The 12021-nt window shown below is 44.3% G+C and overlaps 1 protein-coding gene across 2 annotated transcripts in view; it reads left to right on the forward strand.

Moving 5' to 3' along the window:
• Nucleotides 1-12021, forward strand: part of LOC125451946 (protein phosphatase 3 catalytic subunit alpha) — a 285163-nt gene that overhangs the window by 101530 nt on the left and 171612 nt on the right. For both annotated transcript variants that reach the window (XM_048529747.2, XM_048529753.2), the window contains exon 2: nt 2574-2774. In XM_048529747.2, coding sequence (XP_048385704.1) covers nt 2574-2774 — 201 coding nt within the window. The remainder of the gene's footprint in view (nt 1-2573; nt 2775-12021) is intronic.

A 12021-nucleotide genomic window follows, 5' to 3' on the forward strand; every position in this document is an offset into this window, starting at 1 on the left:
ACAAATCCTCCAACCCAGCAACATCCTTGTAAATCTTTTCTGACCCCTTTCAAGTTTCACAACATCCTTCTTATAGCAGGGAGACCAGAATTGCAGTATTCCAAAAGTGGCCTACTCAATGCCCTGTACAGCTACAACATGACGCCCCAACTCCAATGCGCAATGCACAGATCAATAAAGGCAAGCGTACCAAACAGCTCCTTCAATCCCGGTCTACCTGTGATTCCAATTTCAAGGAACTATGAACCTGAATCCCAAGGTCACTTTCCGTTACGCCCCCTATTTTGGTGCAAACTTACTAACCATAGAACATAGAACATTATAGCACAGTACAGGCCCTTCGGCCCTCGATGTTGTGCCGACCTGTCATACCGATCTCAAGCCCATCTAACCTACACTATTCCATGTACGTCCATATGCTTATTCAAGAACCCATCCGGATACCTTTTACATGTTGTAATTGTACTAACCTTCTCTCCTATGTTCACATTCAGATCATTTATGTAAATGGCACAAGCAGTGGACCCAGCACCAATTCTTGCGGTACACCGCTGGTCACAGACCTCCAGTCCAAATGTTTAAATGTTTTGTAATTTAAGAAAAGACTGAATCTGTTTTGCTGGACTACTGTATAAGATCAGCAGCTACTTCAAAGATTGAATACTCCTGTGTGCTCTTATTTCCAAGTTGCTTAATTCAAATGAGCTGGTTTCTTTTTTTAAATTCTAAATCCCCACTTCATATTAATTGTGTCGCTTAATTCAATTCTTCCTCCAAAAATTACAGTACCAAGAATAGATTCTATAAAAATTCAAATACAATAAGTGGTTAATCAGCTGCTCTGTATGGCTGGATAATTAAATGTTTTGCATCTAGTTCATGTTGATATATATAAAAACTAAGTGAAATTATTGGTGGTCACAAAACATTGAGACATTTGCAAACAAAATAACATGGTCAGAAGAGCTGCATTTTCTTCGAAGTAAGTCACTCCTGAACCCCCCCCCCCCCCCCCCCCGCCAACTGTTCAGTTTAGTGTCTGTAGCTAATATTGTGATTTTTGTCATAAAGAGGGGAACTTGCAGGTGCAGGGGGTGGTGTTCCTCTGTTTCTGCTGCCCTTGTCCTTTTAGAGGGCAGAGGTAATGGTAATGGCTTGGAGGGTGCTGTCTAAGGCGCCTTGCAGATAGTACACACTGCTGTGACTGAGCATCGTTGGTGGGAGAGAGTGGGCATGGTATCAAACGGACTGCTCTATCCTAGAAGGTGTTGAACTTCTTGAGTATTGTTGGGGCTGTACGTACCCAGGCAAGTGGGGAGTATTCCATCGCACTCCTGACTTGTGCCTTGTAGATCATGCATTTGATGCTGTGCATCTATTTCAGTATAGAAAGGTACCCAGGAAAAGAAATTGAGCTAAACTGACGGTAAGCAATAAAATGTTGTTGGGCCTGGACACACACCAGGCGCAAAGCATTTGCCGATAAAACTACCATCACTGATTTGTATTGCAGGACTTCCCGAACAAAGTAACCCTGGGTCTGTGTAATTGCCAGAAATGACTAGTAGGTAGCAGCCTCTGGTGAGAGGTAGCACCCCCTGACAGTATGGCACTCGCTCACTGCTGCACTGGAGTGTTTGCCTGGATTAGTGTGCACAAGCACCAGGGTGTCTCTGAACCCGGACCTGGGCTGATGGGACATCTCTCCTGGCTGCAGCTGGGCTGTCAGGAATGACCGTCGATCTGCTCATCTCTTCCAGTTGAGTAGACGTTGCAGCAAAGTGGAACCACCAGAAATTACATGATTGACAATCTGGCTTTCTTCTTTGTATGTCAGCTCAGATAGTACATTTATTTTTTAAACTCAGCTTGATGTTGTCAGGCTAGTGACACTGATTTCAAGTATGTTCCTTCTGGAAAGAGCAAATGTGACACCTGTTGATCTGAATCAGTGAACCCCTTGTAAAATGAATTGATCATTTCTCTTCCCATTGGAAGAAAAAGATGCAATCATTTATGTAGCACAGTGGAGCTGGAGGAACACAGCAGGCCAGGTAGCATCAGAGGAGCAGGAAAGGTGATTCGCAATCAGTGGAGTACATTTGCGCTGTAGTCACCGTTGCAATGTTGGAAATGCAGCCACCTATTTGTACAAAGCAAGCTCCTATACCTGTGAAATAAAGGCCATTGTTATTGGCCAGGGCGTTGAAGACAACGACCTTATCCTTTAGAGGTGTAGAGGCTGGATGGAATCTTGAGTTGGCATCATCTCTGAAAGTTGTCACCTCCAACAGTGCAGCATTCCCTCGATGTCACACTGGGAGTGTCTGCTCAGAATCTCTGTGAGTGAGTAGGTCTTGAGCCCACAACTTTCTGACTCAAAGTTTCAACTGACATGAAATTCCACAAGAGGTTGCTTCACAAACTTTGTTTCCATTTCATCCTGCAGATGTTTAGTGCTTTAAACATGATGGAGAAAGTAGAGAATGATTGCTGTCTGATCCCTGTACATCCGATTGATCTGCAGATTGGTGTGACACATGGTGATATCATATTCCCCTTTCTCCCCACAGCCGTTCCCTTCCCTCCCAGCCATCGGTTGACAGTTAAAGAGGTCTTTGACCACGATGGGAAGCCACGTGTGGATGTGCTTAAGGCTCACCTTACTAAAGAGGGCCGTGTGGAGGAGGCTGCAGCAATGCGGATTATAACAGAAGGGGCATCCATTCTCCATCAAGAGAAGACAATGCTGGACATTGAAGCTCCAGTCACTGGTGAGTTATGGGGAGAGCAGGACGCTGCCTGATTTGGATGGTTGGGTGATGTGAATACACCACATTATACTCACTGTTAATTGCTGCTTTTCACTGCACCATTTCTGCTGCTGGGTTGTCAATCCTGCCCTGTTCTGAAGTCTCTGGACTGCCCAAACTGTAATCTTGATCATTGTGAACAGTTTGTGGGATGATGCTGTGCTTTTGAGTTTCAGGCCGTGTGGTTTTCCTTTTGGTGTTGCATGTTTTACAGAAGGTACGGTCACTACAGTGTTAGCGAACCATAGCAGAGAGGTGACTAACGTTGGTTTCACCTGAGGGTCACCGTGTCCGAGGCGAGGGGGAAGTGAGTGAGAATGAGAATCCTTCACAGTAACCTCAGCCAGTGTAGGGATTGAACCCACACTGCTAGAGTCAAACCAACCATCCAGCCAACTGACCTAACCAGCGCGCTGTTGTGGAGAACACCTTGCAGATAAATTGGCAACTTGCTGGAGATAAAGATCATGCGTTTCCATAGCACCTGCCATGCCTCTGGATTCCCTAAGATGTTCTTGAAGTCTGCTCCTTTTTTGGAAATGTAGGGTACGTGGCAGTAAACCTCTGCATAGTAAGATCCCACACTTTGATGTTTGCTAGTGATCAGATAACCTGCTTGAAGAATGCTGGATGAACATTGGCTCGAGCACAGGGTAGAACTCTACTTTTTTTAAAAATAACACCATGGGATTGTTTTCATCCATTATAAAAGGCAGTGGTTTAATGTTGCGTTAAAGACGGTCTCCTATACAGAGTTGCACTCCCTCAGCACTGTCTTCCTGGCACTGAGCTGTGATTGGAAGACTCGGGACTAGTTCCCACATGGTTCTGACTCTGCTGCCAGAGAGTGAGTTTCAGCATAACTGCATTTTGATGGTGTCCCTTATACAAACTGGGAGCAGACCATTCAGCCCCTTGATCCTGGTCCATACAGATTTTAATATGTGAGACTGCAGTGCTATATCCATTTTGTAGTTGGCGTTAAGCACAGAGGAATTGGATTCCTTGGGTCTGGAACAATGTTGTGCCCTTCAACCCCCCCGTCCCTCGTCAGAAATGGCAGAATTGGAGAGTGAGCTAACAATCTATTGAGCAATAAAGCCAGAAAATGCAGTACAGTTCTGGTTGCCCTGCTGTAGGAGGGACGTTATTTAATTGGACAGTGTTCAGGAGTGATTTTCCAGGATGTTGCCCGGAATGGAGACTTTGATTATAAGGAGGGGCTGGGACTTCTTTCAATGGAGTGTAAGAGGTTGAGGGGTAACCGTTAGAGAAGTTTATAAAATCATAGTTAAGGTGAATACAAAGTTCTCTTTCCCAGGGTGGGAGAATCCAAAATTAGGGTGTGTAATTTTAAGGTGCGAGGAGAAAGATTTAAAAAGGACACGAGGCAACTGTTTCACACAGAAGGCGTTGTGTACGTGGAATGAACTGCCAGAGGAAGTGGTAGGTGCGGGTACATTTTTAAAAGACATTTGGACAGGTGCATGAATAGGAAAGGTTTCGAGGGATTGGGCCAAATGCGGGCAAATGGTTCTAGTTTCGGAAACTTGCACAGCATGGACAAGTTGGACACAAGGATCTGTTTCCCAGTTGTATGACTCTAACGATAATCGGAGTTTCAGGTCTGTGATCTTTTTAATCAAAATAAGAGAGATTAGCCCGACTTCTCAGTTGGATTGCTGCGTAGTTCCAGAATGATCTGCTTTTGTTTCGCTCCTGCATCCATGGTGGCTTTGCTTTCGATTGCCTTCATTTTGTCAATTCCAGTTTCACAGTGATTACAATGAGTCTCCCAACATTCGAACCACAACTGGTCTTTGTGATTCTCTGAGCAAGTGGGAAACAAGCAACGGAGGAGAGTGAATGCCAGACCCTCCTTTTATAAAAAGTGGAAGCTGTATTTATCGATGTCTGTGCTTACTTTTGATTTGTGCAAGTACTGTTAACTTAGCATTGGTACTGGAGGGCTGAGTCGCTGAGAAAGTACCTGGCTCATGGGAAAGGAATACCAAACAGTTCTGTGAAACTTGCAACAGTTTTGTCAATTAACAGCAATAGATGTTGGTGCAACAATAACTTGCAAATTAATGTAGTACCTTTGAACATAGTAAAATGTTTAAACGAATCAAACCAATTTTTAATCCTGGCCATGTAAATATTGGAACGGCTGTGTTTTAAGCAGTGTTTTAAAGAAAGAGATGGAATAGAAAAGTTTGAGAAGGGATTTCCAGAATATAGGATCTAGGAAGCTGAAGGCATGGACGGCATTGATGAAGTGATAAACAGTAGGGATTTGTGCAAGAGAATAGAGATCTTGGAAAGTCGTCGGGCTGGCGGAGACTGGGATGAGAGTAGTGGTGTGTGCTGGTCAGACCATCAATGATTTGGAAACTAGGAAGAAAATGTTGAAATCGAGATGATCTCTGATCTGGTGTCAGTGTAGAGTTGGTGTTTCATATTGGAGGTTGTAGTTCGTTTAACGTGGGCTCTCTTGGTGTGTGGCTGTTGTCTGGGATAAACCTGTACTGAGTCATTACTTTCTGCTGTTCCTGTTTGGGGTATTAAGGATACTGTTAATTGCGGCGTAGGTATTCTAGTCGCAACTGCCCAGCTATCCAGTTATGACCAAGCTCGATGAACCGGTTGGCCTGGCCTGTCCTGCCCTGTCCTGCCAATTGCTTTTCTTTTCAATTCTGAAAATAATCATGCCCCACAGTGTCCTGTAGGATGTAGAGTCACTGAGGATGTTGTGGGAAAGGTTCACAGGGACAGTACCGAAACCTTGGAGAGAGACTGAAGATGCAGGAGTTCTTTTCTCTCAAGTAGAAGTCAAGACATAACCTGGGACCGGTTTTTAAGATTTGGAAAGGCTAGTTTTAGGGTAGATTTTTCCAGAGCCTCCAGAGACCAGAAAACTAGGAACCTTAAACCCAATACAGTTGCTGATTAATCCAATGATGAATCCAATAGAAACGTCTTTACCCAGAGAATGTGGCACATGTTCACACAGGGAATGTTTGAGGTAAATATAAATAAATATTGATTAAACACAGGAAAGAGAAAGGGGCAACCAGTTGTGTCTATATGGTGGGAAGAGACAATGGAGTGTTTGGACCAGTTGGGCCAAGTGACCTGTGAGTGTGTTATATATTCTATGTAATGTAACTACCTGTGGCTGTGGGGTATTTTGCAGGAATACACAGTGACTGGTGAAGCAATAGAGCTGCAGTTATTGCATTATTGCTCACTACTGTCCTAGAAATGCTTTAAGGTGAGCAGCACATCTCCATTCTAGCACATGAGGCTCAGGTGGATTCTTGATGGTGTTGAGCTGCGAACAGTTTGAAACATTGCATGCAGATGACGACAGGATTGCATTGAGTATTCTGTCGAAAGGAAGCTGATTAATTAGATTTTTCACAACTAATGTGAAACCAGTGAATCTGAGTTTAAGCTCTCTGTGGGCAGTACGTGTGCAACAGTATGATTCATACACTCAGAACTCTCAGCAGCTTCTGTGCGCTGGCTCTTTGAAAGAAATCTCTACTTGGGCTTTCCCATGATTTTTGTTTCCTTTCCTTATTCATGGGCTGAGGGCATCGCTGGCTAGGCCGTCATTTGTTGCCCAGAGGGCAGGTAAGAGTCACCCACATTGCTGTGGGTCTGGAGTCACATGCAGGCCCGACCAGGGTAAGGATGGCAGTTTCCCTCCCTAAAGGGCATTTGTGAGCCAGATGGGTTTTTCCTGACAATTGACAACGGATTCATGGATACCATGAAACTCTTAACTCCAGATATTTTTATTGAATTCAAATTCCTTCATCTGCCATGATAATATTCAAACCCAGGTCCCCAGAAAATGACTTGGGTCTCTGGATTAGCAGTCCAGAGATAATACCACTAGGCCATTGCCTGCCCTGATCATCCAAAATTTTTCCTTCTAAATACCTCTTCCGTTCCCTTTTTGCTGTTCCTTTTCCTTCTAGTACCCTTTCAGACAGCCCACCCCAGATCATAACTTCCTGCATGAAAAGCAACATTCTCATCTTCCCTCAGGACTTTTGTTAACAGTACGAGATTGCATCCTCTGGATACTGACCGTACTGTTAGTGGAAATAGATTCTCCCTGTTTATTCTATGCAGCCTCTGCTGGTTTTGGGCAGTTTATGAAATTTCTCCTTAACCTTCTCTGCTGTGAAGGAGAACAAACCCAGCTCCTTCAGTCTGTCTCCACTCACTGAAGTCCCTCATCCCTTGCACTGTTCTGGTCAATTTCCTCCGCATCCTCCACATGTTTGGGTAAATGTGGCGTTGTTCAAGATGCAGTATAATTTGGATAAATGTGAGGGTATTCACTTTGGAAGCAAAAACAAGAAGGCAGATTACTACCTGAATGGCTGTAAATTGGGAGAGGGGAGTGTGCAGTGGGACCTGGGTGTCCTTGTGCACCAGTCTCTGAAGGTAAGCATGCAGGTGCAGCAGGTGGTAAAGAAGGCAAATGGTATGGTGGCCTTCATTGCGAGAGGTTTCGAGTACAGGAGCAGGGATGTGTTGTTGCAGTTGTACAGGGCCTTGGTGAGGCCACATCTAGAACATTGTGTGCAGTTTTGGTCTCCTTTCCTGAGGAAGGATGCTGTTGCTCTTGAGGAACTGCAGTGAAGGTTTACCAGGCTGATTCCGGGAATGGTGGGTCTGATGTATGAGGAGGATCTTGACTCGGTTGGGATTGTTTTCGCTGGAGTTCAGACGGATGAGGGGGATCTCATAGAGACTTATAAAATTTAGATAAAGTTTGTGCTGGTTCACTTGAGGGTTTTGAGAGGGTATTGAATGAGTGCTTTTATTTAAAAAAATGCCCATGTATTTGAGGAAAAGGAAGAATGGCACCAGGTAATAGAACCAGTGCCGTCATGATAGGCCTAAAGGCCTCCTTCCACATTAGTAATTCTGTGAGCCTGTATATTTCATTTTCTTTGAGGTTAGTTTCTGACCAAATAAACTCATGGTGGTAATGCTCATGTTCTCATCTCCATCAATGTGAAGTCTTTGTTCTAGACCCCCCCCCCCCACCATTTCTTTGAGCTCCTTCATGTGACAGTCACACCTGAGTAAATAGGAGCACGAGGAGGCCATTCAGCCCTTTTGAGCCTGCTCTGCCATTTGGTATGATCATGGCTAACATCAAACTCAGTCCCTTGTTCCTGCACACTCCGTATACCCTTTGATCCCCTTTGCCCCAAGAACTTATACATAACTGCTTCTTGAAAACATTCAATGTTTCAACCTCAACCGCTTTCTGTAGCAGACAATTCCACAGGCTGCCCACCTCGTAGGGTGATGTGGTGACCATGACCCTGGGTTCTGCTTTCCCTGGTCGTCAGGATCATCCTTTCTGCATTTAGCCTGTCTAGTCCAGTTAGAACTTCCCAGGTTACAGTGTCAAGGTAATTTTGTTTAAATTGAATCGCCAAAATGACCAATTGTTTCTCATTGTTATACTGGAGAGCAACACCCGAGATTTTTACTGGATTTCTCCAATAACACAATTCATCCTTAAAACACGTGGAAAAACTGTTTAATGACTGATTTATAATCCACAAGGAGAATTGTATCCCTTGTATCTCTAAACAAGTGCTCGCTCGCGCACACGCTTGCTCGCGCACACGCTTGCTCGCGCACACGCTTGCTCGCGCACACGCTTGCTCGCGCACACGCTTGCTCGCGCACACACGCTTGCTCACACACAGGACAGTAGCAGCACTGCAGAGATGATACTTTAAATAAAACAAAGGAAAAACATCCTTAATGACCCATGGTCTCCAAACGAAGATTAGGAATTAATGAATTCTTGCAATCCACTGACCTGCTTGTTGACAAAATCAAATTGTTGATGGTTATGTATCTGTGAAAGATTGGTTAGAAATCAGAGATCAAAGTAGGGCTCACAATTCAGCTTTTTAAGAGGTTGTAAGGCAGGCCACATACCAAAGTGTTGAATTAATTGGGTTCTCAAATTTTAACTAATGGAGTGCCTTTCTGTGATAATAGGAACGGCAGATGCTGGAGAATCCGAGATTACAAGGATTTCTGATGAAGGGTCTAGGCCCGAAACGTCAACTTTCCTGCTCCTAAGATGCTGCCTGGCCAGCTGTGTTCATCCAGCTTCACACTTTGTTATCTCGGAGTGCCTGTCTGTTCCTTCCTGCTGCTTCCCTTTCTAATAGTTTTCCTCCTCTTTCGTTTTTGTCTTGCTTTGAAGCAGCATCAAATCCAACCAGGGTTGCTAGGTAACAGTCATACAGGGCAAAAGGCAAACAAACGTTTTTATTCCAGAAGTATTCAAACTGTTTAATAGCTTCTGGTTGTTGTTACATAATCCATCAATTTATAATTATTAGACATTAATATTTATGTATTTGGTTTTGAGTACAGGAGCAGGGATGTGTTGTTGCAGTTATACAGGGCCTTGGTGAAGCCACACCTAGAATATTGTGTGCAGTTTTGGTCTCCTTTCCTGAGGAAGGATGCTCTTGCTCTCGAGGGAGTGCAGTGAAGGTTTACCAGGCTGATTCCAGGGATGGTGGGACTGACACATGAGGAGAGATTGACCAGGTTAGGATTGGTTTTGGAGCTCAGATGAATGAGGTGGGGGGGCAGGGGGCGCGGAATCTCATAGAGACTTATAAAATTCTAACAGGACTAGACAGGGTAGATGCAGGGTGGACATTCCTCATGTTGAGTGTGTCTAGGGCCAGGGGCCACAGTCTGAAGATTTGGGGTAGACCATTTAGGACGGAGATGAGGACACATTTCTTCACCCAAAGAGTGGTGAGCCTGTGGAATTCTTTACCACGGGAAGCAGTTGATGCCAAAACATTGAACGTATTTAAGAGGCGAATGGGATCAAAGGTTATGGGGAGAAAGCAGGATGAGGCTATTGAGTTGGATGATCAGCCATGATCATGATGAATGGTGGAGCCGGCTCCTATCTTCTATATTTCTATTTGCAGATTTTATAATCCCGGTTGTAGAATCCGGGGTGGTACGGACTAGCTGGAGAAAACTTACATTTCTGTAGCACTCTTCACATCTTTGTGTTGCTCAATGTTTTTTAAAAGATACTATTCATGGGATGAATGCCTTGCTGGTAAGGCCAGCATTTATTACGTGTCCCTAATTGCCCTGGGGAAGTGCTGGTGAGCCACTTGTAACTAATTAATATAATGTAGCTCCTATCTCAATGACCATTGTGACTGTGAGCTGCTTTTTTCAATTTGTTCATTTTGTTTTGAGGTGTCAGCATCTCTGCCTGGGCCAGTATTTATTGCCCCATCCCTAGTTGCCCCTTGAGAAGTTGGGGGGGGTGGTGAGCTTCTTTCTTGAACCACTGCAGCCCATGTGTTGTGTTTAGACTCTCAATGCTATTAGGGAGGGAATTCCAGGATTTTGACCCAGCGACACATTTCCAAATCAGGATGGTGAGGGGCTCAGAGGGGAACTTGCAGGGTGCGGTGTCCCCATGTAACTGCTGCCTCTGTCCTTCTGGATGGAAGTGGTTGGGGGTTTGGAAGGTACAGTCTAAGGATCTTTGTTAAATTTCTGCAGTGCATCTTGTAGCTGGTACACACTGTTACTACTGAGTGTCGGTGGGGGAGGGAGTGGATGCTTGTGGTTGTTGTGACAGACAAGTTTTTAATTCCAGATTTTTTTTTACAAAATTCAAATTTCACCAATTCCTGTGTTAGTTCCACAGTCCCATCTCTCTTTGGGTAAAGGCGTTCCTCCTGATTTCCCACTGGATTTATTAGTGATTGTTTGAAATTGATGGCCCCTGATTTTTTTATCATCAAGAAACAGAAACATCCCCATGTGTACCCTGTTGAGCCCTTCATGTTTTTAGGACATTTGGATTTAGCCAAGATGGTTATAGCTTGATGATGTCTGGTTTTGGTCTCCCAAAATTTCTATGTTTTCCAATACTTCAAACATTTTAAGCAGCTCAATCTCAGCCTATCCAGCCTCCCCTTCTAACTCAAAGCCTCCAGAACCAGCAACATCCAGGTAAATCCTTTCTGAGCCCTCTCTAGTTTAATAACATCCTTCCTGTAACAGGGTGACCCGAATGACGCACAGTGCTCCAGAAGAGCCTCACCAAACATTCTGTACAACCTCAACATGATGTCCCAACTCCAATACTCAATGGTCTGAGCAGCGAAGGCAAGGGTGCTAAACGCCTTGTTAACCACCCTGTCTATCTGTGATGCAAGTTTCAAAGAATTATATACCTGAATCCCTGGGGGTCTCTGTTCTGTAACCCCACCCAAGGTCCTACCATTAATTGCATAATTTTTGTCCTTGTTTGTTTTACCAAATTACAGCGCATCACATTTATCCAAATTAAACTCCACCTGCCACTCCTCAGCCCATTGGCCCAATTGACCAAGATCCCTTTGTAATCTTAGAAAACCTTTCCTGTTGATCAGCAAACTTACTAATCATACCTCCTAAATTCTCATGCAAATCATTTACATAGATGACAAATTAAAGTGGACCCAGCACCGATCCCTGTGGAACACCACTGGTCACAGGCCTCCAGTCCAAAAACAACCTTCCTTCATCACCCTTTATCTCTTACCATTAAGCCAGTTTTGTATCCAATTGACAAGCTCACCCTGAATCCCATGTGACACATACCTTTACTTATTAGTCTACTGTGTGAAACTTTGTCAAAGGCTTTACCAAAGACCATGTAGACAACGTCTACTGCTCTGAACTCATCAGTTTTTTTGAAGATGTAATCAATCAAGTTAGTGAGAGAAGATTTCCCATGTGCAAAGCCATGCTGGCAATCCCTAATTATGTCTTGCCCCTACAACAGGATATGAATCCTGTCTCTCAACCCCTCCAACAACCTATCCACTACTGATGTCAGACTCACCAATCTGTAGTTCCCAAGCCTTTCCTTATATCCTTTCTTAAATAAAGACAGTCAATAGGGCATTCGATGCACATGGTTTCATGAGATTGGCACTAGTGGTCACAGTTTCCACTGACAGTCTCTCTGATGCCATTACCCACTCACTGCCCAATGAGTATTTAATCTGGGAGTTTCCTCCTGTGGACAGGCAGTGCTGAGCCCTCACCACTGGTCAACAGCCAGTTACTGGAGTACCCTATCACCTTCAGTAACTTTTACCATAAAGTT

This window comes from Stegostoma tigrinum, chromosome 1 (assembly GCF_030684315.1).
Source record: "Stegostoma tigrinum isolate sSteTig4 chromosome 1, sSteTig4.hap1, whole genome shotgun sequence".
In the NCBI taxonomy this organism is placed as follows: Eukaryota; Metazoa; Chordata; class Chondrichthyes; order Orectolobiformes; family Stegostomatidae; genus Stegostoma; species Stegostoma tigrinum.